The sequence below is a fragment of the Triplophysa rosa genome, linkage group LG22, assembly GCF_024868665.1.
Source record: "Triplophysa rosa linkage group LG22, Trosa_1v2, whole genome shotgun sequence".
Taxonomy (NCBI): domain Eukaryota; kingdom Metazoa; phylum Chordata; class Actinopteri; order Cypriniformes; family Nemacheilidae; genus Triplophysa; species Triplophysa rosa.
Genome location: NC_079911.1, coordinates 4406686 through 4433403, shown reverse-complemented (window position 1 = coordinate 4433403; position 26718 = coordinate 4406686). Strand labels below are relative to the sequence as shown.

Here is a 26718-nt window from a genome sequence, read left to right as displayed (position 1 = left end):
TTAAATAACAGCCAAGAATGTAATCACAATGTACACTTTATATATACAAGTACCACTCGTGCCTCTTGGGATTTGAACCCGCTATCTTGCAGTCCTGAGGCGTGCACTTTATTTGATGAGCCACTCAATTGACATGGTGCACACTGCCTGCCATCCCTGAAGGGGCTGTAATGAGATAGTAGAGCAAAAGTAAAAGAAATACAGTGTATAGGAGGAACAGATGTCAGAAGTGACAACAATAGAAAGAATGTCATTTTGTACTTAACTTGTTTCTGTTTGTATATATTTACATATATTATAAACCACTTTATGTTGCACTACATACATCGCACTTTATTTTATTTCATTACTAAAATTACATTTCATTTCTTTTGTTTACATACTTGCACTATTTGTACGCAGCCCAGCTGCAAATGCTTTGGCAATATGAATGTACATTTTGCCATGCCAATAAAGTGCACTGAAATTGAAACGTACAAAAATGCACAACACAAAGTTTGAACCCGCAGCCTCTTGGACCAGAGGCTTGCAGTTTATCAGGTCTGCCATTCAGTTGTCATGCTTGACCCAGGATCCCGAGGACAGCTTTCATAGGTTAGTATATAGAAGTATATAAAGTGTATATCTCATGAACGCTAGGAGGCGCTGTCTTGAAACTTCAAGGGTACGTTTGGGACTATAATTTGGTGATGCGTGTCGAATTTGGTGGCGATATATCATACAGTTCTAAATATATCACGATTGATGACAAATTTCAAAATGGCGGACAGGCCGATCATCCAATCGTGACAGAATCTTAATCGTACGATCCAGCATGACACAAGGAATCTGTAGACACCGAGATCTCGGTTTTCTGACAAACATTTAAAAAATAGCCATTTTTCAAATCTCGTGACCCATAGGTGGCAACAGATCAATAAATGTTTGAGATACGGCCTAAGATCCATTTTTGGGTCAACTTTGAAAAGTTTGCGTCATCTTAACTTTTAAGCAACAACGAAAATATCAATTCCGGAACATCACTTCTATGCAGCACAGTCCAAAGATCAGCTGAGGCCATTTTCGTGACAATCGGTAACAATTTATAGGACTAGTAGCAAAAAAACGCAATACTGTACTTTTCGAGATGGCCGCTACGGTAATGGGCAGAGTCTTAGTGTAACGCATGGAATGTGATAAGCGTGACGACTGCATGACATGTGCAGAGTAGAATTGTTGTACATTAATGGGTTCAAAAGTTACAGCCGTTTGAAAAGAGCAATTTGAACTTCTGGTGGCGCTATAGTGTGAGTGCTAGAGACCCCATACTTGGTCACTTGACTTATGCGTACCACCACTACGAGTGTGCCAAGTTTCAGCATTTTCCTACATACGGTTCAAAGGGCTACCATAGACTACCTTTGGGGAAGAATAATAATACTAACAGAAGCAATAGAGACCATAGCCCCTTCGGGGCTTGGCCCCTAATAATCAAATAATAAATAACATGTTGGCAAAAATAACCCAACAAATTAGTTATTTCATAACCCAACAGTTGGGTTAAACTTGTAACCCAATTTATTGGGTTAAAATTACCAAAAATGGGACTGTGCTATAGTAACCCAGCATTGGGTTATTTGTTGGGTCAATTTTAACCCAACTGTTTTTAGTGAGTAAAATGTTCAGTTCAGTATACAGGCAAAAAATAATTTATTTATGTACCATAAATAAAAAACTAAATGGAAAACGTCTCGGTTGCGGTTGTAACCTCGGTTCCCTGATGGAGGGAACGAGACGATGTGTCGAACCGACAGATGGGGTTCGTCCCTGAGAACCAATCGCTTCCGACTTCTTAGAAAAGGCCAATGAAAATTGGCGAATGAAAATTGCATGCCGGGCTCCGCCCCCGGATATCCGGGTATAAAAGGGAGACGGCGTGCCTCATTCATTCACCTTAGTTCTGAGGAGCCTGAGACCTCTCACGACTGCTGCAGTGGACAGCACGTGTTCTGGCAAGGAGGACACAACGTCTCGTTCCCTCCATCAGGGAACGTCTTGGTTACGGATGTAACCTCGGTTCCCTGATGGAGGGAACGAGACGTTGTGTCGAACCGACAGAATGGGGTTTGTCTTGAGAACCTATCATCTTCTGAGTATTTAGAAAAGGCCAATGAAAATTGGCAAATGAAATTTGCATGCCGGGCTCCTCCCCGGATGTCCGGGTATAAGAGGGAAGCCGGCGTGCTCATTCATTCCTTTGGTCTGAGGAGCCTAAAGCATCCTCCCCCGACCGCTGGGGTGGGCGGCCAGTGTTGTGGCATGAGGGACACAACGTCTCGTTCCCTCCATCAGGGAACCGAGGTTACATCCGTAACCAAGACGTTCCCTTTCTGTCGGTCTCTCGACGTTGTGTCGAACCGACAGAATGGGGTTCCTATGGAAAACGCCACAGCACTGAGCCGCGTCACAATCTCTGCGGAGCGACGTTGACTGGCCTGGGCGAGTCAGACGAACACGCTAGCGCAAATTATGACCTTCCAGTGGAGAGGAAGGGGGACCCAGAGCTTTCCACAAAAAGTTGGGAAGCCCCCTAACGCCGGCCGTCACGGGCGGAGGCCTATTCTCTAAATGGCGAGAGCCGCCCGGCACCGTACGGGCCACTGGGTAAGCATTATTCCCCTGGGGGAAAAACGCTGCAGAGGCCACTACCTACCGTAGGGAGGAATTAGTGGAGACACCACATGGTCTCACCATCAGGGGAGAACTCATGGGAGGAATGTGCGGACTGCAGGAGTTAACCGCAAGGTGGGAGTCCACCTGGGGAGGTCATGGGTTGCCAAGGTGGGAACCATTCATGAGGATACATCAGACGGAACAGCCCACGGAGGGGGGGTTACCACGTCTGGAGCACTAGGTCCGGTTAGAGCTATGTGGGAGATAACTCAACTGTTCCCCGGCCTAAAGGGGCAGGGCTGCTCTGCCCAGCCTGTCCCCTGGAAGGGTGCTTAGTGATGGATGGAATGCCTGTTCTTTACCCGAGGGGAAAGAAGTGAGGCGGGATCGCCACTGCTCCCCCCGGAGGGGGAAGGGCTTCCGCAGGCGTATGCCCTACCGGCTGCTGTCCCACACCTTGCCAGGATGCGGGCTGACACCGGTTCCGTGGTAGGTATTAGAACCTCACGGAGTTGTTAGGCATAGCCCAACCCGCAGCTCTGCAGATGTCTGCCAGAGAGGCGCCCTGAGCCAGTGCCCACGAGGGGTGTCTTCACCCCCAACGGGCAGGGGCGAAAGAGATCGGTATGCCTTAACGAGGGCATCCACGATCCAGTGCGCCAGACTCTGTTTGGAGACAGCCCTCCCTTCTGCTGACCCCCGAAACAGACAAAGAGCTGCTCAGAGCTTAAGGGCTCTGCGTGCGGTCCAAGTAGAGGCCCGTGCGCGTACTGGGCACAACACGGATAGGTTGGGTCTTCCTCCCCGGTGGGGAGGCCTGCAGGTTCACCACCTGGTCTCTCGGGAGAGTAGTGGGAACCTTGGGCACGTAGCCGGGGCGGGGTCTCAAGATGACGTGAGAATCCCGGCCCCGAGTTCTAGGCAATCTGTGGACACGGAGGTGCTTGTAGATCCCCTACCCTCTTGGAGGTGAGCGCCATGCGGAAAGCCGTCTTTATCAAGACTGAGAAAGAGCGGCAACCCCGAGAGGCTCGAAGGGGGCGGGGCCTCTTGAGGCCCGCCACCTAGGTCAGCAAGAGGGTACGGAGCGCGGGATAAGGTGGTCACCCTCTCGCGCCCTTAGGAACCTAAATACCCAGGTCGTGCTGTCCCAGAGGCTACCCAGCACTTCGGGTCATGATGAGCGGCCGTAGCGGCTACATACATTCCCAGTGTGGAGGGGGAGAGGTTACTCCCCCGTCTCTCTTGAGGACGGGACAGCCCGTACACGACCGAGCAACTCCGCGGGTCTTCTCGCCGAGAAGAGCACCAGGACGAGAAGAGGCACCACTCTATGGGCGTATAGCCGCCCAGTGGCCGAAGCCCTAGCCTGAGTGATGTCCCAACGTCGTATGTGCATCGACCCGAGGGGGGCCACCCCCGCAGAGGATGCCATGAATCCCAGGAGCCTCCTGTTACAGGGGGACCGCTGACTGTCTGATCTCAGGCAGTTCAACACTGACCGGGCGCGCTCCTCGCGCCCCCCTGGGGGTGAGCGGGGCCGCTCGTGAGGACAGAGTCGAGTTCCATACCGAGAAAGAGGATGCTCTGCACCGGGGAGAGCTTGCTCTTTTCTCAGTTGACCTGTAGCCCCACCGATCTAGGTGCCGGAGCACCAGGTCCCTGTGTGTACACCACAGATCTCGAGAGTGTGCCCAAACTTGAGCCAGTCGTCGAGATAGTTAGTACCCGCACACCTCCTTCCCAACGGGGAAGGAGGGCGGCTTCCACGACCTTCGTAAAGACTCGTGGAGACAGGGACAGACCGAAGGGGAGGACCCTGTACTGATATGCCCGTCCCTCGAACGCGAACCGTCGGAACGGCCGATGTCGAGGGAGGATCGAGACATGAAGTACGCGTCCTAGGTCGATTGCCATGAACCAGTCCTGACGCCTGACGGACGCCAGGATGCGCTTCTGCGTGACCATCCTGAAAGGCAGCTTGTGTAGGTGCCTGTTCAGAACACGCAGATCCAAGATAGGGCGCAACCCTCCGCCTTCCTTGGGACAATGAAGTACGGGCTGTAAAACCCGCTGAACACCTCGGCCGGTGGGACGGGCTCGATCGCTCCCTTCACCAGAAGGGAGGCGACCTCCGCCCGAAGTACGGGGGCATCCCTGCCTCTGCTGAGGTAAAAGGACGTCCCGAACTTGGGCGGACGTGTAGCGAACTGAATCGCGTAGCCGAGACGGATCGTCTTCCTCAGCCAGCCTGACAGTCTGGGCAGGCTCCCAGAACTGTGACAGGGGGACTAGAGGTTTGATCTGCTTCATCGCCCCCGCGGAGGGTGGTTCGATGGCTAGCAGTACGGATTCCTTGCCGGGGGAGGCCCCCCGGGGAGGAGATTGGCTCTGCCATTTTCCTGCCTGGCGACTGCGCAGCTCAACGCACTGTCTGACTGAGAGTGCTGAGGGCTGGTGTTTATACTCGACATTGCGCTTTGCCATGACGCAACGTCGAGTTTGCCGTTCACCGTCGTGCAGAGGGTGAGAGCGGCTGAGGTAACCCAGAGAGAGAGGAAACTCTCCTTTTTGAGAGTAAGTGGGCGCCAGCCCCCCGGAGGGGGCCAGCAGATGGAGAGACGGGGCAGGATCCGTCCCTATCCGACTTCCCAGCGATGTGGCTGGGGTCGGGCCCAATGGTAGCCTTGATCCCCCTGAGGTGTTCCCATGACGGCCGCTGCCCCGCGGCTGCTGATGGGCGATGGTCTCCTCTTCGCTGTCTCCTCCAGGGGGCACCTGCCCAGAGCTGGAGGGCGTTGAAGAGGACCAGGGCTGCTGGGAAGCAGACGGTGCACGGGACTCGACGGCCGAGGCGGCCGAGTTGCGGCACGGAGGACTGCTTCTTACTGTCGAGAACCCTCCGGGGAGGCCGCGTGCGGGTCTCGCGCCCCCCCACGGGCAGGGGGTGAGCGGGGCCACTGCGGCTCGACAGTAACTCCAACCAGCCCCCCCTTGCGAGACGGGTACGTCAAGAAAGCGGACCTTCTCAGCGTTACACATCTGTGCGAGTATAGGCCAGAGGAGTTTCTCATGGACCACAAGTGTGGACATCGTCCGACCCAGGGCCCGCGTGGTCACCTTGGTCGCCCATAGAGTGAGGTCGGTGGCGGCGCGGAGTTCCTGCATAAGCGCTGGGTCGGTCTTACCCTCGTGGAGCTCTCTCAACGCCCTGGCCTGGCAGGAACCATTGCGTGGAGAGAGGAGGCAGTTTGGTCCGCCGCAATGTAAGCTCTCGACACCAGAGATGCCGAGACACCACATGCTTTGGACGGGAGTCTAGGTCGAGCCCTCCCAAGTGGCCGCCACCTACGGGCACGAGTGCACCGCGGCGGCATACTCCACCTGGGGGACACCGACGCATCATCCAGCTGTCTCAACCTTGAGGGAAGAGATGGTGACAGAACTTTGTTTGACGTGAAACGTGCCGGGAAGGGGCGTTTCAGGTCTTGCAAAGTTCCTCATGCACTTCCGGTAAACACGGCACTGGGGGTGGGCGCGGCTTGGAGCCGCGCTCAAACCCGAGGCGCCATGTAGCCAGCCGCGAGTGCCGGGAGAGGATGTGCGGGCACTGCAACCCAACATTTACGGCGGCCCGGGAAAGCATGGCTGACATCTCGACATCCGCTTTTTCCTGGGCTCGACCCCCCGAGGGAGGGAGCCCGAGGAATCGTTGGAGTCGGATGGCAGTACGTCACCCCCCGATGCTGCAAGAGAATCTCATCATCACGCATCGTGTCCGAATGCGTGATTGAGGAATAAGACGGCGTACCGTCTTTTTTGGGGAACGGTCAGACAAGCGAAACGAGGTGTGAACGGTCCATGAGCCGTGGCTGGCCGTACTGTGATTATCGCTCACAGTAATCCTCATATCACCCTCGCTGCTTGCCATAGCGGACGGCAGGGCCGTAGTCCTGCCGCCACGGAACGGGGAGCAAACGAGGTGGTGGCTGAGTCCCGTGGGAACACAGCCACCTGAGACGCAACGTCTGAATCGTCACCGCCCGCAGTGCAGGCAGGACGTATCCACAACGTCTGCCCCAGCGTACTGGAAGCAGGCATTGTGTCCGTCCCCCTCCTCGATGAGTGTGTTGCACCCATGAGAACAGCGAGACAAGCCACGCTGGAGAAATTTGCTCTTTTAGAAAAGGAAATTTGCTCGAACACCTCCGGAACTGCCGAGACGCCCAGGGGAGAGTCACTGCAGGAAGGGACCGTCCGCTGTCCACGTCGTAGATTCCAGCAGAATACCAGCGAAGAACTGGAAGACCAGTGAAGATCTGGAGCTGCTCATCAGATGCGTAGGCTCTGAAGAACAAAAGGTGAATGAATGAGCACGCCGGCTTCCCTCTTATACCCGGACATCCGGGGAGGTGCCCGGCATGCAAATTTCATTCGCCAATTTTCATTGGCCTTTTCTAAATACTCAGAAGATGATAGGTTCTCAAGACAAACCCCATTCTGTCGGTTCGACACAACCTCAAGAGACTGACAGAAAGGGAACTAATTTGTGGAGTGTCTCAGAAATAAGGAAAACCTTGGCATAAATGCTGAACAAAGACATTTATGATTCAGTACCTCAAATCATGCACAAGCTGCATGATTTGAGGAACTGGATCATTCAAATACAAAGGTAAAATTATCAACCTATATAATCTATACTGTAGGTCCTTTGTCCTATAGCAGAGTTCTTAAAATTAGCACCACTACCGGCAGCAGGTGAATCTGCAGACTTTTGTCTTGATTTTTTCTAAGGTTTAATGTTTACAGTTACCTGATGTTCCGTGGCGCCATAAACATCATAGCTGTGTCGTTATCAGAAGTTTGTGCAGCTGCTCTGGAGAAGATGGCTGAGCTTGCCAGTTGCTCTCAAATCGCTCTTGTGGTGTTTAATGCCATATGTGACACTGGACCACAAAACAATGTTATAAGTGTCAATTTTATGAAATTGAGATTTACAGTATACATAACCTGGATAAATACGCTTTTCATTGATGTATGGTATGTTAGGATAAGACAATATTTGGCCGAGATACAATGTAAAATTGAAATCTGGAATCTGAGGGTGAAAATCTCCTTTAAAGTCACCATGAAACGGAAGTTGCAATTGTCTTCTTTTCCATATTGTGATGTATATCCGAGTGAAACGGCTTATGAAATTAGAAAAATGTAGGGCGAAGTTTATTTTGCCCTTCCATTATTGATTGTTTTGTTGTAAGTTTGGCCTGGAGGGGAGGGCTAAAAATGCCTGGCCATTGGACAGTCAGTATAGTCCTACCTCTTTTTTGTTGCTTACATCATGTGGTGAAGAGTTGTTGTTGATAGGGGGAGAGGAGCTTAATGTTTTTGATTAAAGATTACAAGTGCAAATGAATTTTAAAAAATAATGGTGTAAACGGATAAATCATTTATAATAATCACTGCAGCACTGTGTAAAACACTTTACCTGTTTGATTTCATGGTGACTTTAAAGTTGTCCATCAGATGCGCTGCAGCAGGCCTTTGCTAAGAAGAAACAGGTTTGTTTTAACGCTCTCTATTGGCTTACGCTGTAATGGCGTTGTAAAGAGTAGATGAACCTGAAAGCTAAAATTCTAAGCTTTACATAGATACCAAACTTGAGTGGGTTATTCCCAAAGAGCGGGCAGCTGTGAGTGACGTTTATAGGCGTGTTTCTGGCCATTTTTGCTCGTGATTTTGCTGCACCCACTCACAAAAATAAAGTTTTGATCAATTTACGGTAGGAAATTTACAAAATATCTTCATGGCACATGATCTTTTGATGATTTTTGGCATAAAATAAAAATCGAAAAATTTGACCCATACAAAGTTTTGTTGGATAGTGCTACAAATGTACCCGTGGTACGTATGACTGGTTTTGTGGTTCAGGGTAATATATGTCACAGTGACGTAGCATTGGAGCTGGCTCAAGTCGTCAGCTCAATTTTTAATTTTCATGCACTGCTTCAAGTCAACTGCCGGATCAGTCTGCGCAGCACAGTGTAGCATGAAACACACCACTGCAGGCAAACGCCATTTCATGATGTCAGTTGCAACACAAGACTGTCGTTTTTCCTTACGGCAGTTAAAGCAGAGATTGTCTTATTATAGGGAGATGGAAGGGTCTCTAATACTGATAATTGGAGAAACCCTTGCGAAAATTAGCCAGGTTTAAAAAAAAACATAGTTATTTTAGAAAAGACATGGTTTTGCTAATAGTAATCAATGCATAAAAAACAATGGTTACTACACTTTTACCACAAAAAACATGGTTAATTTTCATAAGGGACGCGTAATGGCTAACATGGATCATCTGAGGCACCTTAGCGAATCATATAATGGCAGTGACGTGCCTGGCGTTGACGGTTAAAAAAAAAGAGATGTTTTTATCATGGTAAAATGTTCTTTTCCATTGACATCCATTAAAAACAACCTCTGGTCTCATTTCCTGCGTTCCACTGATGCCGTGGCATTAGCTTTAGCATTAGCCATTGCGCTTTTTTTGCTAAAGGTTGCAAGCTTTCCAGCTGTGGCTTTTGTTAAAGGGTTCTCAACTTAAAACGTAACTGTAGCTCATTATATGCTGCTGGCACAAATGAAGTAGAGGGTCATTTTTAGAAGACAGGCTCGGGTAATTTGTAATTGCACCTATGAATCTTTGAAATATTATAGATTATAATATGTTAACAAATAAGATGCATTGTTATCATTACATTCATTGCGCAATATGTTTTGTCATAAATATGCAAGTATTATAATGCATTATTATAAATGATAAATGTATTATTATAAAATAGATTTATACAGAATTCCAGGTAAAATGCATCATTTATAAGCATTAATAATGCATTACAATGAATGATTACTACCTTTGTAGTATAAATGTATATACACAAACACACACTTTTTCTCATTTTATGAAAAGGTGTTGGATATAAAACTATTGGCACAGGATTGCCACCATTACAAGCCTAAGTGAAAGGCTTATTCTAAAGTTCAATGGCCTTCAATGAGCTTCATTCTGGCATGCATCAAAGATCCTGTGCCAGTGTTGACATTGCTAATGGTTGAATAAGTTTTAAAAAATTATCTCTTTTCAGACATCCCAGTGATAGTGATGATGGGCCAGTTTCTCTGTGCCATTTCTTCACACTGACTCACACTCCAAACTAGGCCTTAACATATTGGATTATTATTAGCAAATTTTAAATGAAAATGTATCACATCTGTCTTAAACTCCAATAAAACAAGCTCTAACCTGGTTAATTACTCCGCAATTACTAGCATTGTACTGTTCCAAGCTGTTTAACAATACCAGCAATTAAAATATGGACTGTTTAATTGTTAATTTCTGAAAACATTTCTGATGAACTTCCTCAAAATATTTAAATAAAAATTAAACATCATATAAAAATATAAATATGATGTTTTTCTGTATACAATTCAATTAAATTGTATTTATATAGCGCTTTTCACAATGTGCATTGTTCCAAAGCAGCTTTACAGGAGAAAATAAGAAAAACAGAAAAAACACAGAAAATGTATAAACACAGCGCATGGATGAGATACAGATTGCATACAAATATACAAAGTAAAAAATCAAAATTGTATGTGTGGGCCAAACATTCTGACTCAACAATGACATTGACGAGTCATTTAAACTACACAGTTTGGCATGCTGTGGGCAACAGAAAGGTTGTGCACTGGACTGCAAAACTTCTAGGCTTCTAGGAGCAGGGCAGGCTAGGACATAACAGGGGCCAGACAATAAAGTCATCCAGTGCCCCTTACTTGTTTGCCAAATTAGGATATATTGTGACATTAAATTCCCCCACACACTTCCCTTCATTATTTGAGGGAACCATTTGGGTTGTCGGCTGAGGAAATATTCTTTGTTCTTTAAGGTAAAAGGCACTTAATTACTTCCATTAATTAAGTTCATCCTTGAGGATTTTCACTTACTCAATTGTAAATGTCTCTAGTGGAATACTCCGCTCTTATTAAAGTTTAAGTGCCGGAATATTTCTAATCTTTGGGTGATATATGACCATCAGATGAACTGGTGAAGGAATATTACCATAATGTTCGACACAAGGTCTGTCAGAGAAAAATCTCATACAGAAGAAAACAAATGGAGAGTCGAAAAAAAAACTTACAGATAGCTTACAGATACATGAATTATTCATTTATTATTTGAACTATGAAGTCGACAAAATCATCATTTTTTTATAGGCGGGACTAGTGATCTGTGTGGATTAACCTGTAGTTATGTATCATGCTCATGAATTTTCTGGGTTGAGATTGCTCCATATAAACAGTTGTGGTATTCTTGTGCATATTGCATGAAATTTGTCGGGTTTACTTGTGTGACAGTAATGATACAACTTGTATTACTCCACTCAAAAATGAAAACTCCCCTCATACCTTCCCAAATGTGGGTTAAAAATGTCTTATGAAGCAAAAAATACTTTAGGTGTGTATTAGAAAACTATTTATATTTTGAACTTAGTTAGCAAATGAAACCAAAATAAGCACATAACATGACAACATAAATACTGACATGTCATCATACACAAGTTTAGCAACTGTTTTAGATAAATTTAGCTAAATATGCTTGAAATACAGTTGATACAATACAATTAACATTTTCTTTAAGTCTTGGTGCTTTTGTAGAAACATTTTATTTTTTCCTTACCCCACAGATTTCCATTGGCTGGATTTATGTATTTATTTTACAGCTTTATAAAGCTGCATCATGAAATAACATTTCAATTCATGCGAGAGGAAAATGGAGATAAAAAGTGTCCTTCACAGTCCAAACATCCCTAAACTGTGTAGAACAAATGCCCCCAGTTTGCAATCAGCACTGGTGTTCTCTCAAGAACCCTGTCAAACAAGACATTTTGATTCACTGCACGTCTATACAACATGCTGAGCTCAACGTTTCTGTCATGATGTTGCCTAGAGATATTTATGTAGACCTCTCCCTCACTCAATTATAGATGCGATGCAAATGAGACACTTATGCATTGGTGTGTCTTTGCACCTTAAGCTGTGTAAATATGCAAAACAAACCTTTGCAAGTTTCCAAATAAAAAACAATGAGTTTAAAACTCCAAATATTAGGGCCTAAAGTGAATGTGTTAACGTTGTCTGCGTACTTTGAATAGCCACAGATCCATCTTGCTGCCCAAGGGAAGGGATCTGTGACATTATCTGCTAAGTGACATTGCAGAGAATAAACAAATCATGGGTTGTCAAACAACGGACATGGGGCGTTTGACTTTCCCATGGTCCCCAAGATCCATGTTGTTTAATAAAGAGAGACAGTTTGACAGGCGATGAAAACTGCAGGGTTTCCAGTACACAAGCTACAAAACTGGTTAAATTGAGCCCTTACGCATGCTGACCAGCTCTTACTCAGACATGATTCTCATCCACCCAAAAAGCAACACAAACAAAATAAATACATTTATTTACAATGCAGTAATTTATATTTATTCAATTAACAGCTTTTATACAAAGCAACTTACAGTACATATGGGAGAGCGTTTTTAACATTTTGTTAAAAGTTATATACCGTAAAAACAGGTGACAGTGTTGCATTTATGTGCCCCTATCGCCCTCGTGTGGTTGTGATGTGACAACTCCCAGAAACAGCGTCTTGCTTTAAAATGTGGCTCAAGTGTAAAGAAACTTTATAATAGGGGACACTATAAAATAGTCAGGAATACATGTCAACTTTTATAGCCTATATTGATAATATGTAGATCGTTTGTTAAATATAGATGGTATGTATAAACTGATTTGAATGTAAAACTATTGCATTCAGGGCAAAACCAAACTGTGGCAGCATATTTGCTAAAATACATTATTTACAAATTCCCAGAAGAGATTAAGACTCCCTTGTATGGCCAAAAGTACTTTATACAGTAACAAATAATACATTAATACTTATTAATTATTTGGTCCTGTAAAAACATAATAATGAAACTTAAATATAGTTAAATATTTAGCTGGAGAAAAGCATGTTTTGACAAAAGTCTCTCAAACACAAACACACTTCAAATGAAAAATATCAGCAGTTTAGTATATAACATCAAATATGGTGTATAATCAGATCAGGGTATAATATGACTGAAGAATGACTGACAATATGAAATTGACGTTTTTCGTTTGCTTCACATCAGTATTCACTGTACACAAACATATCACAAACATACAAAAATCATCATACTAAGTGTTTGCTGCTCACATATCCTATTCAGGAGAACAAGTATCTTGAAACATACCTTTAAGTTAATATAGCCTACAATAACACGTTGTAAAACGTTTTTATTACGTAAAAGTTAAAATGACTTCTAGCTGTGAAAGAAAAAAACAGCATGTGTAATAATGGCTCATGTAATATTTAAAGTTACCTATCATATACATATCATACAAAATAAAAACGTTGATTATTGTTTTATAGAGGTTATTTTCTTCAACTGATTTAAAGGGATTTGTCTAAGCATAGTCTCTTAAAAACAATGCGAGATATTCATCATCTGAAAACCATATCCAATTCTTCACTAACTGCTTATACCAAATTTTGTGCTAGCTTTAATTATTGTCTTACTGTAATGTTGTAGGCAACGGGTCCTTTTAAAGTAAAGCCCAGGTAAAAGGTGACATTCTCATTGCTGTGGGGTACAGAGGATGGATTCAGAGCTGGGATCTGAAATGTCTTTTCTGTGGGAATCTCTACAAAGACCTTCTCATCCTCTGTCCACCCTGGGACACGTCTCAGCAATTTAGCAATTTCTGGCATTTTCCAGACTTCTCCACTGAACCATTTCTGACGTTTTTCTGAAACTGAGAACAATTTTGTGATTGTTTCAACTTTGCTCTTGTGGACAATTTTTTCAAATCCAGCCCCATTGCCCAGGAAGAAATGCGTGTAGATCCTCTTTTTCCTTGGAGGGATGTCTTTTAATTTCTTTTCATAACATCTCTGGAGGTGTTCAACAGCAGAGAGAACAATTTCATACTTGCGCTCCTTTTCCTTTTCAGTGTCACTTTCTTCTGGCCAGAAAAGTAAGACAAGTAAGAAAAGAGCATTTGGGAAACATTTCTTTCTCTTTTGGAAACTGGTTACTCAACTTCTGTAGATCCTGAAATGCAGCTAACTTGGAAGATTGAGTTGAGAGGCAACTTAATGCAAAGTGTGATGCAATGTACTTAACAAGGTCCATCTGTGGCATCTTTGCACTCATAGGATTGCTTGGGTAAAATGAAATAATGTGCTCAAGAACACTTTGACGATCATCACATTTTTGGTTTGTTAGGATGGAAAAAATTGTTGTGATGTTTCCCCCACCATTAGAATAAATCATCATACGTTTCATAAGAGGTGTTAACCTAATTTGGCTTTGATCTGTAGTAATAGAAGCATTGATAAAGTATTTGCCATAATCAGAAGTCTTATTAACCAGCCAGTGAATGGGATGCTTTATGGTCTTCTCAGAAGTCTTCCCCTCATCTCTGTTTAGGTCGGTTTGGAAGTAACTCAAGTCCTCAGAAATCCATTCCAATGCCTCCAGCAGGATTTTATGGAGTTTTTTCAGCTCACAATGAAAATGTTCCCATGGCTTTTCGATCTCCACAGGAATATAATCTGTGAGAAGGTATTTTATGCACTCGACATGATTAGGTCTCGAGAAGACATGGATGGAGGAAATGAGCTTCAGCAATACACATCCTACTTCTACTACCCCAAAAAAACCAGCATTGTTCATGGTCTCATTGTCGGCAACACCTGCCTTCCCACATGCCTGAAAACATTCAATTGCTTTGAGTGCAGTTTCCACAGCATCTACTGTGTTTTCAGGTGTTTTTTCAATTTGTTCCATGGCTTTGCATTTTGCTGTAAACCACTGTCTGTATACTTGACCTTTGGTATCAAGAATGTAAGAATTGTTTGGCCTTTTTGCTACTGCAGTTTCTGCCCACTTTTCTGCTTCCTCAAATCTGTCATGCTTGTAATTGAGACGAGCCAGATGTTGAGCAAAAAGTGCGTCCTCATTAAAACGCTTGTAGGCCTCCTTAAGAAGCTCGATAGATTTGTCTGGACACTCATTTTCTCTCACATGCTCAATTAGGGGGGAGAAAAAGCTGTCAAGTTCATCACCTCTAATAATTTTGCATCGCGTTATGAACAGATCTCGTAAGAACTTCAAGTATTGATCTTTACCAAACCTGTGCTCAAAAAGCACATCGTTGTTAAGAAGATCCAAAGCAAGATAACTTTGTTGTTGTTTCTCACCCATAAATTGGTGGAGGATTTCCTTTGCAACCAGTGGGTGAATGATTCTGATAGAAGTAATGTATGTGTTTTCATCCCTCAGGTGTATTAAGACCAAATTAGCCTGCTCACTTAAAGCAGTCTCAAAGGAATGTTGTCGAAATCTGTCCACATGGATGGACAGAGCAAGCACGGATTCACAATGTGACAGTGACATAAAAGAATTCTGCACATAAGTGTTAAGCAATGCCACATACTGAACAAGCTTAGTAACAACAGATGTCTGGTCAATGCCTTGAAGTAAATGCTTTACAAATTGCTTAACATACTCAGTGATTTTGTGGCTCTTAAAATCCTCACACATAAGGACAAATGTTAGAATGAATTCTGGTTTGAATTGTTCTTCAAGCTTTTGTCGTTTTTTTGAAAATTGATCTTTCTCTGCATCTGAAAGTTTATGAGTAACAGAAACATTCCGATGAGGGGATTCCTTGCACATTTTCTCTGGATTGTGAGACCGTCTACAACTTAGTAGAATGAAGCATAGAGTTCCACGAGCTATTTTCTTGGTATTGACAGCCACTTCCAATTCATACTTTGCACCTTCCAAATACTCCTGCTCACAATCTTCAATTAGAAGGAGCACAGGAAGGCATTTTTGGGGATCTTTCTCTTCATATTCCCGAAGCCAAACGGCATGCTCCGAAAAAACAGATGCTGAGTAAGAATGTTTCACAACAGCACATCTTAGAGCCCTTCTGTTATTCCACAGTACCTGCCTTGCCACTGTACTTCCACCACTTCCAGGATGATGGTATATGTTGATACAACTGATAGATGCTCGATCTAAGCTCCAAATAAGACAATCGTTTAAAAGACTGTTGACTTCACTGTAAGCATCTCTTTGAATAACCTCCCCAACTACCTTTTTTTCTGCAAGCCAAAGATTCATCCAAGTTACTTTTCCTCCCTGGTAAAATTGCTGCTCAGTCGTCTCCATTTCATACTCAATGATATCACCAATAGTTTCTTCACAGTGGTTTAGACTCAGAATCTCCAAAGAATACCTCACTTCCTCCTCTCGGAGATCAAGAAAGCACTCCCCTTTGACATGGATTGGCAATCTCTTTGAGGCCTGTGTAGTGGTAGGTTGGACCTGTTGGAGGGTTGCATTTACCTGACTTATTGTCATTCCAACAACACTTCAATTGTTCACTGTGTCCATGTCACAGGATTCCATAGCATAGGTCTGCCATTTCTTGAAGTTTTCCTCTGATTCTGCAAGGCAGATAATGTCGTCGTGTCCCTTCATATCAGTAATGAATTCATAGAATGTGTTTAGGAAACGTGTTTCTACAGATGAAGTAAGAAGAAAGATGACTTTAAAGGTTCCTTTGGGCAAGACATCTTTGCAGATCAGTGACACACAATCTTTTAGGAGAGTCCTTTTTGTTTTTACCCAGGTCTTCTCATCACAGGGAGGCTCATTGCCTTTGAAATCACTTCGACCATTGCAAAATATCCAGCTGATTTGGTCAAACAAATGAAGGTGGCTCTCAAAGTCTTTGATGGTCATGCCACTGGAAATTTTGTAGTTCTGCATGAAATGGCGATTTACCACATGGTGCTTATTGTATTCATGGCATAACCCAGACATGTTGGAATCTTTATCAAAGTCAAACACACAGAGCACGTTCATGTTCAGCAAAAAAATCAATGTTTTGTAGATCCTTCTCCTGAAATCGGTTGGAAACAAGTATGTACCATTTGTCCTTGTCCATTTTTTTCTTTCCATCTGTTATGAGCATAATGAGCTTTTTCCCCAGGTTCTGGCACAGTTCTGGTGTTGTGAAATTATACCTCGTCTCTGCCTCTTCCCTCTGAGCATCTCTGTAAGTCATATTTTGGTAGAACTCATTCAGGTCAACCACAGATTCTGATTTAGAACCCACTCTACGATAAGCAGTTTTCTTTTCAAACTGAACTTTGTTCGCCTTCTCATTGAAATTAGGAAGGCACACAGAGAAAACATTATTTTTTACTTTGCTCACTGAGGGCTCAATATCAACCTCCACTACGTAATGTTCCTTGCTGCTGTTTGAACAAACTACCTGAATGAACTGCAGAACACCAATACATGGACGTATACGTTCACTTTGACAGCTATCAAAACTCCTTTCAATGTAATCTAATGCATCGCAGTACATGTCTTTTTCTCTAACAGGAATACCCACGATTTCACCATGAACATAACCAGTGTCACCTCTACTGTCCATGACACCAAAATGTATTGTGTCATTTGTACGCATATTTACACACACTGTAGCAAACTTCAGCACTTCCTTTGCAAACTTTGCCTGAAGTCTTTGGCGGTCCAGTGTTGCAGCTATTTTAAATGACTTATACTCATGACATGGAGTAATGAGATCAATAACACCTGATTCTGGCTCGAGAACATTGTTTTCTACATATTTAAAATCATCACCTTTTGTACCAAAAGGTCGTAGTTTTGCGTCACCCTTTGTTTTAATCACAGACTCAGAATCGTCTGTAATCTCTTCATTTATGGAATCATCCTTTTTAATTCCACTTGCCACATGGTCATTTTTTCCACCAGTTTGTTTCTACAAACGGTCCTGCTGGTTCTGGGCTTTTTGTGAACTTTTAACTAACTCGTCTCTTTTTTTGATTATCAACAGTGCAGGCCCTGATTTCATTCCAGTCGCGTTTTTCAGAAAATCTTCTGAAAGTTCAAGAAGGACCCGACCATCTACTTCCTCTTCATGCAGTTTTTTAATGTATGTTTCTTTAATCCCTATTGACCTTAACCAGTCGCTCACCATAGACTCAGTCCATGTTTGAGGATCCTCTGGCCTTTCTGTAAATAGAAAACAGGTGAGATGAATTAACTCTATAAAATGACATTCTAATTTTTAAGTACTTACTTTAAAAGCAACATTATACTTGCCCATGTTTTATTGGCTTCTAACAATAATTTAAAAATGTAGACATTCTGCACCTGGAAAACAGAAATTACACTGAGAATAGACATTAATATTATAATTAACAGTCTGGTGTAAACATATTGTAACAGAACGTCCACGGACCACAGACGAAGGTAAGATCCAATACACTTAATAATAATCCAATATATACAAGACGACGATGAAGAATGTTAGTTACAACAAGTTACATTTAAGACGAGACAAAGAGCATATACACAATAAGTATACAGTATATGCAGTGTTCGGGTGATGAGGGGATTACTGGCAGGTGCTGTGATAACAGACAAGGGACCGGTGAGGGAGCGTGGAGGATGTTGGGAAGTGTAGTAGGGAAACAGGCAATATAGAACACGAGAGGCAGACAGGGGCAGATGGAACCGTGACACATATATCATGTAATTTACTGCATGAGCAAAAAATAAATTAACATATGAAGTTGATAAATTATGGATAAGATGTGAAAATGTATTACTGCTCTTATGACTAAACTTAAATAGTTTGACTATCACTGGGATAAGAAAAGACCCATAACAAGTGAAGTGTATATCGATGATCATCTCTTAGTGTGGCATGAGTGACAAAGGCAGCCGTCCTTGACATTGGGTCTTGCCGCAACGTCGAGTTGCCGAACACCGTCGTGGAGAGGGTGAGAGCGGCTGTGATAATACCCAGACGATGATGTGGCACAAAGCACCATCGATTGAGAGTGCTTAGGCTGCTGATTATCCTCGACATTGGGTCTCGCCGTGACGCAACGTCGAGTTGCCGAACACCGTCGTGTAGAGGGTGAGAGCGGCTGTGATAAACGCCCAGAGAGGGAGAAAACTTTTAGAAAGGTATTCTCGAACTCCCTGGGGTCTTCCCATGAGGGCCGCAGGCTTTCGCCGCGGCTGCTGATGGGGTGGTGGACCAGGGCTGCTGGGAAGCAGACTGTGCACAGGATCTCGGCGGCCAGAGGGCAGTCGAGTCGCAGCTGGGGAGGACATACGTGATATCCTCTGTCTGCTCCATAACTGTCAAACTCGACAGTATCACCAAACAGCCCCCCCTTGCGAGATGGGTGCATCGAGAAAGCGGACTTTCTCAGAGTTACTCACCTATGCAAGGTTCAGCCAGAGGTTTCTCTCCTGGACAGCAAGCGTGGACATCGTCCGACCCAGGGCCCGCGCGATCACCTTGTTCGCCCGAGAGCGAGGTCGGTGAAGCCGCGGAGTTCTTGCATAAGCGCTGGGCCGGTCTTACCCTCGTGGAGCTCACTCCGCGCATTGGCCTGCAGGAAGGCCATAGCATGGAGAGAGGGGACAGCTTGGCCCGCAGCAGAGTAAGCTCTCGACACCTAAGATGCCAAAAAGCCTACGTGCTTTGGACGGGAGTCTAGGTCGAGCCCCTGGGGGACCGACGTATCCTCTAGCTGCCCCACCATCGAGGGAAGAAAGGGTGATGGAACTAGTTGACGTGTACATGCCGAAGGGGGCGTTCCAGGTCATACTAGGTTCCTCATGCACTTCCGGGGAACACGGAACTGAGGGCGAGTGCGGCTTGGAGCCGCTCTCAAGCCCGATGTACCGTGTATACAGCCGCGAGCATTGGGAGAGGCAGTGCGGTGCACCGCAACCCAATGCCGGCGGCCCGGGAAAGCATGGCTGACATTACGACATCCGCTTCTTCCTGATCTCGACCCCCCGAGGGAGGGAGCTTCAAGGAATCATCAGAGTCTGATGCCAGTAAGTCACCCTCCGATGCTGCAACAGACATATCATCATCACGTAACGTGTCCGATACGTGATTGAGGAATAAGACGGCGGACCGTCTTATGGGGAATGGTCAGACGAGCAAGGCGAGGTGCGAACGGTCCGCGAGCCAGTGGCTGACGGATTAGCGCTCACAGTAATCCTCATATCACCCTCGCTGCTCGCCGTAGCGGGCGGCAGGGCCGTAGTCCTGCCGTCACGGAACGGGAAGCAGACGAGGTGGTGGCTGAGTCCCGTGGGAACACAGCCACCCGTGACGCAACGTCTGAATCGTCAGCCGCCCGCAGTGCGGGCAGGACGTATCCGCAACATCTGCCCCAGCGTACTGGAAGCAGACATCGTGTCCGTCCCCCTCCTCGATGAGTGTGTTGCACCCAAGAGAACAGCGGGACATGCCACGCTGGAGAAATTTGCTCTTTTAGAGAAAAAAACTCGAACACTTCTGGAACCGCCGAGACGCCCAGGGGAAGTCGCTGCAGGAAGGGACAGTCCGCTGCACCACGTCGTAGAGCCGGCAGTCTTGTAGCGAAGTCTGTTGATCATGAGCGAAGGCTCCGAAGAACAAAAGGTGAATGAATGAGGCACACAGTCTCCCTTTTATACCCCGATATCCGGGGGCGGAGTCCGGCATGCAAATTTCATTCGCCAATTTTCATTGGCCTTTTCTAAGAAGTCGGAAGTGATTGGTTCTCAAGGACGAACCCCATCTGTCGGTTCGACACAACGTCGAGAGACCGACAGAAAGGGAACAATATCCAACAATTCTGAATCACATCAACAACGTATAAACAGTAACAATCCACTACAAGAGAAAAATAAGAAAAGTACTCAGTCCTTAAAGCAACACTATAGAACTTTTGCACAGGGTTCCCCCATGTGGTTGATAAGCGCATTTGTCTGTTACCAGTTTTGTAAATGATGTTGCTGTATAATCTTTCCCCGTGGACAGCGCAACACACGTGACTTTGTTTACAAAGCTGATGGAACCGGTAATGCAGAAATGTTTGGAAAACATGTTGCACTCTTCCGCAGGCAGGGGATGTGTACCGACCCGAACACCTGAACATAGAACTTACAGAGTGTGGTTGAAGCGGTTAAGAGTTGATCTACCATTTAAATAGTTTTAAATAAATTATTTTAAGGTTGAAAAACTACAAAGTGTTGCTTTAAGAGGAAAAACCTTTGTGTCTATAAATGTCCCTTGTGTGTTTAACAAAGTCTGAACTAAATTGAGTGTAAATTCTCTTGTAAAAGAAAATTATTTTACAAGAAACCACGCTCTGTAAAATCAGTCCAATGATGGGACGATACGTCAAAGGCGGGTGACGTAGGCAACAGGAAACTATAAAAGTGCATTCCAAACAGCTGTCTTCAGCCAAAATTGTGCCAAAGCAAAACGTTACAGGAATGCAGGGAGTATGGAAGGGAGACACAGCGTCTTTTTCCCTATTCAGGGAACCATGGTTACATGCGTAACCTGAGACATTCCCTTTCGAGGGAACTCCGTGCTGCATCGCCAAGGCTACGCTATGGGAAAGTTGTACCAACGCACCATACTGCCAAATGCCTGTCTGTGTGTAGTAGCTGCGCACATCTAAGACATAAGCACCTGACCCACAGGTGTCGCTCCCATGTCTACCTCGTAGAACCGGATGAACATGAGAGGAGAGGACAAGCTTGCCGCATCACAAACATCCTGAACTGAAGCCCCTAGCCACACTCCTAGGAGAATGAGCTCTGACGGCTATTGGTGAATGCCGTCTAGAGACATCATAAGCAAGAGAGATAGCCTCGACTATCCACTTACTGAGTATTTGCTTGGTCGCCGGGAGACCTATCTTCCATGACCCAAAGCACAAAAAGAGTTGCTTCGATCTCCTCCACCAGGAAGATCTGTGAACATATGCATCCAGTGCTCACACATTAGTAGGTACTTTTGGCACATTCCCATGCCTCGGATTCAAAAGAGCTTTAACCATCCCAGGTGCAAATTCCAGGCACGTTGGGGAAACTGACAGGGCCTGAAGGTCACAAACTCTCCTCAGAAAAATGATTGCCAACAGAAATACATTTTTAAGTGCCAAAAACTTAACTGGAACAGTCTCAATGGGCTCAAACGGGGCCATAGATAAACCGTCCAGTACAATATCCAGATCCCAAGCTGGGATCCTGGCGCGGCTCACAGGCCTCAGCCTCAAAGTGCCACGAAAGAAGCAGGTTACCAGCGGGTCTCTCCCAAGCGACTGACCACCTAAAGGAGCGTGGTAAGCAGTATACGTGCCGGGACGTATACTGAAGTCATGTGCTGACCAATTAGCAGTGGTGTTTACTAATATATTTAATCTGTCCCTGCAACAGGCTGCAGTCCCCACATGTTTCAAAGCCACCACTATTGTTCCTGTACCTAAAAAGCAGCCTGTCAGATGTCTCAACGACTAAGCGGCCAACGCCTCCGTTACAGCCCCATACGTTAGCGGAAAACGCATCCGTTACGGCCCCATACGTTAGCGGCCAACACCTCCGTTCCGGCCCCATACGTTAGCGGCCCACCGGGAAAACGCCCGGTATGCCAGATGTCCAGACCGAACCTGGCTTAGGCTCTAACACGAACAAAAGCAGTTTATACAAATGCTTTCATATACATTATGAAAATAAATAGTAACAGTATCAGTAATATGACATTGTTATTCGAATTGATAAAAGCGATTGAATGAAACAACTCAATAAATTATTGCACCAGTGAAGACTGTTTCACCAGAGATAATTCGTTTCATATTGCCGAACAAAATACGGCCATTTCGTGCCAGGTTAAAGTTATCATTTACAATACAAGTGAAAAACAAGTTTGCCAAATTGGGATGGAATACAGCGATCTTGCGAGCACGACTGACATTATTGTTTACAGATAACAGCATCTGAACACTCGTGTCCCGCTAGCGCATGCCATTCGCCAAGTAGATTATCCTTTTAGATTAACGATCAGAGAGGATAGGTTCTCAAGTTCAAAGCCCATTCTTATCAGGGAAAAGAGGTTACAGTCGTAACGCCTCAGACCAGTACACCCATGTGCACACAAATAGGAGCAAATGCATTTGCCATTTAAACAACGTGGCGCATGATGTGAAAATCCTAACTGCATCGGGCTGAAACTAGCAAAAACCACTTGCGTCGCACCTGGCTGTATGATAGGGCTCATGGTCTCAGAAGAATAATAAGAAAGATAATCAACATCAGTATGATGGAGTATGATCTCTTTTCTTTTAAATGGTAACATTAATCTGGTTTATTATATATTTTTTTATTGGAGTGGAAACTCCACTAATAATGTTAACTTGGATGCTTCATTTCCGCTTTAAGATCTAGAAAACATCTGCTGTGTAAAAACATCTAATAAATGTCTTAGAAAAGGTAGCTTTACATACTTTATATTCTTAACCATAAATCCTAAAGACATCTTTTAAAGGTGCCGTGAATTAAAACCACAATTTTAACGTGAGCTTTTGTTATATAAGAGGGAATCGTATTCACGCGAACATAATGTAAGTGTTAGAAATTACAGCTGTTATTGACACCAGGCCCAGCGAACGGAAGGTTCTGGAATGCACATATCTATGACATTGATAGGTTGAACACCACCTCCAAAGAAAAATATCAACGACTACTTCTCCAGCCCCGCCCACTGGTTCGCACATGAAAGAACCAGTGGCACGGAACCAGATAGAGCGAGCAAGCAATAAACAAACATGTCGTTAAAGATAGCTAAATATTGTGCCATCCCTGGTTGTGGAAGAATGCAGTCGCTGCATAACCTTCCTTCGGATTCCGATATTAGGAATGCGTGGTTAAAGTTTATTTTTAAAGACGTTCCAGCTCACCTGGGAAAACATGGAGCGTTTGTTCATTTAATTTCTCCGAGGATTCCTTCGTGAACAAGGCACAAATCGAATAAAAAAGCAGTGCTGTCTGTGCCGTCAACATTGGATCCGATAGGAACGGCACAGCAATCTTATGTGAGTAAAACATATTTGTCACTATTGCTTTGTTAGAGATCGCTTGATATGCACTGATAGTTTTACCTGGGGACCTCTAGTCATTTGTAATAATTGTAATCGGCATCTCTGTGATTTGGTGGGCTCATATATTCTTTTTCAAGGTTTTATCCACCGTTTGCGAATAAAGGAGGCTGTTTTGAAGTGTTTTGGTATTATTTCGGGTGCTGGGTGATATCCATAAGTTACCGGGAGTCTCACGTTTGTTTATTTATCATGGAAACTCTCGTAACATTTGAGACCCGCGATCGCGATGATCTTTTGTCCGGTTCGCGATCACGGGTCTCAAATGCTGACAGGTACGGTCATATATCATTAAACACAATACAACTATAGGCTATACAAACTATATGCAAAGCATCACATCCCGGAAATAAGTCAGTAAATTTGAGTAAAATCATCCTGTGCGAATGCGTCACATGAAATACTGATGTGGGGGGGGAAGTAATTTATATATCACAAGAGGTCCCCTGATAATGCTAATCTCGTGCGAATGGTGCTAATGTGTAACATAACGTTACATCTCTAACCAAATTCACAGAAGGCTCCAGCTAAGTTTACTACGCAAACTGCTATCCAATCATAGCAGTGGGCGTTTACTTCCAAGCCTTCATTGCGGAACGCCTATTAAAACTGAGCGTTTGCAGAGCTGGCCTCAAAACCTGGGTAGACAATAGCCTATTACTTACTGATTTTGATGATTTTGAATGTAAAAACCACGCGAACGTCATAAGTAGACCTCGTACAACAGTATAAAACAATAAACAACACCACGTCACCCCACCTTTAAATATATGACATGTGACGGGAAACAGATGAACAAACAATAAAAAAAACATCTTGCAGATCTAAATGCAGACATCAAATGTCTCCAAGATGTATGTGTGCTATCAAATATCGATTTACCTATTACATTCAGTACCACATTATTGACGGTATGATTTTTAGGTTGTTGCGCCACTGTGCCCCCCCAAAAAAAATTCCAGCCACCACTGATAGTGTGACCTTGAATACTGTTTTCAGAGACCTTACTGCAAATACATTTTTCATATTCATTTGTAAACAACGCAAGCTTATTTTTTCCAGACCTGTCTCAGCTCTAGTAATGAAAGTTTTGCTGTTGCTCAAATTATTGACAGCTAATTTCCATAATGCAAATAACAGAAACCAATGTTTTCCTTCAACCATGGTTTAACTTTAGTAAGCTACACATTTTTTATTTGTAGTAAAACCATAGTAACCACAGAATTACCCTGCTCTCACTATAGTTATAGTTTAACTTAGTTTAAACAATTGAATACAATCTACAAAAAAAAAAACATTTGGTTTTACTAAAAATCATGGTTAATTTTCCTAAGGGTTTCCTCAATTAAATATCGTACATGCTAACAAATCATCTAAATGTAGGCCTACTAACTTCTGGAATCCAGTCATCAGAACAAAAAGGAATTATGCACTAAATTCAGCCCAACAAAAATACTGATCTGATGTCAAACATGACATACAAAGTTTTTTTGTACTTTTCTAAAACAACAGCATTGTATCCACTTCTCCGATCTGTTAGCCGTAGTCCATCATATGCACCATTTATCTGTATCAAATTACATACATTATACAAAAATAAGCTTAAGAAATAAAATAAAGTTATCTGCAGTTCAAACGCTTTCATGTTAAATATGCCTAACCTAGTAGCATTCTGATAGACTATACGATCTTAATAAAAATAAAACAGTACCCATTCAGCAGTGACATTTTTTTTTACAGCAATTTGGTTCCAAATTTTTATTTCATTTAAAAAGAAAGGTATACTCACGATTTGACTACGTTATGTCCTTTTTTTGCTTTTCAGCCAGCCACCGCCCTCATGCTAAACAACTGTAAAAAACGGGTAGATTTCGAAGACCAAAAGAAAAAATAAATATAACAATTGTTAAAATATATAAATTCACATCACTTGCCTAATAAAATGAGCTATTATAGTCAGAGCAGTGTACGCAGTTCTGCAGAGCACGCGTAGGCTAACTTTACTCTATAAAGTGCTGCTGTGTTTCCCTAACAGAGGGACTTAACTTTCGATTTCAATAGAGATGAATCTAAACATTTTCTTTGGGCTGTGTGTAGTACAGTGTGTACGCTACTGTAGAAACCCCGATCATTAAATACGATCAAATAATCAAACAGCCCGAAAGAGCAAATCGCTGTTGAATCAAACCGTTGTTAAATCAAACGTGTTTAAAATGGTCAATCTTTCCAACGCGTGCACCACTTCTTAATTTATGCAGTCTTCAGAAATCCAAGTTGTAGCCTATGTCCTTTGCTTTGTTTCCGTGGCATGAAGCTTCCTGAACCACTATAAACTGCTTTTCACCAAAGGATCGTAGATGGTAAAAACAATAGAAGGAATCTTCTTAGACTTACGTAGCGTTTCCGAAAATCATCGTAACCTAAATAGCACATGAAAATCGTCGTAGATCTTGAGTGCTCCGAGTCTGGAGTAAACGTGATTCCCTAAGGGCAAGAAAACAGATTTACGTTGTCACCTGCAGGACAACCAGAGAATTGCACCTAAACTAACACTTCTATATGTGACTTATCATGTTTTTATTTTTTATTTAGTTATTAGTTGTGTTGTTTAAATTCCTTAAATTATTAAACTAAATTAATAAAACAAGTACAGTACAATAAAAATGTAATGACTTAACATACATTATTAAAGCAAAGAATAAAAAGTCACTATATAGTGCGGGCAAGTTGGTTCTAACAAGGGATGTAGGGTTGTTGATGGATTGCTAGAAGAAAGTTACTCCACATTTCAGGCAGAGTATAAATGTTGTGTTTAAAATAAAAGTGGCAAAATGGTTAATTGGTGGTTGTCAGTGTCTTTGCCTTTTCTTGCTGCTGTAGAGACACAATTTCCTCAACATCACACACTGCCTATC

At 43.7% G+C, this 26718-nt stretch overlaps 1 protein-coding gene and 1 long non-coding RNA gene across 2 annotated transcripts; both read right to left on the bottom strand.

The window, feature by feature from the left end:
- Positions 1–12120: 12120 nt before the first annotated feature.
- On the bottom strand, positions 12121–17856 carry samd9l (sterile alpha motif domain containing 9 like; the record flags this gene model as incomplete). The annotated part of the gene is given in 3 exon segments (XM_057321671.1): positions 12121–13805; positions 13807–16685; positions 16687–17856. Coding segments are annotated over 3 exon segments (4557 nt in total), but the record flags the coding sequence as incomplete, so codon positions are not given.
- A 9-nt stretch (positions 17857–17865) lies between these two features.
- On the bottom strand, positions 17866–26306 carry LOC130546244 (uncharacterized). Its single transcript, XR_008961757.1, has 3 exons — positions 26198–26306; positions 25593–25654; positions 17866–17993 (listed from the first exon to the last, which is right to left on the bottom strand). It is a non-coding gene; the product is annotated as an uncharacterized LOC130546244 (long non-coding RNA).
- Between the last annotated feature and the right edge of the window lie 412 nt (positions 26307–26718).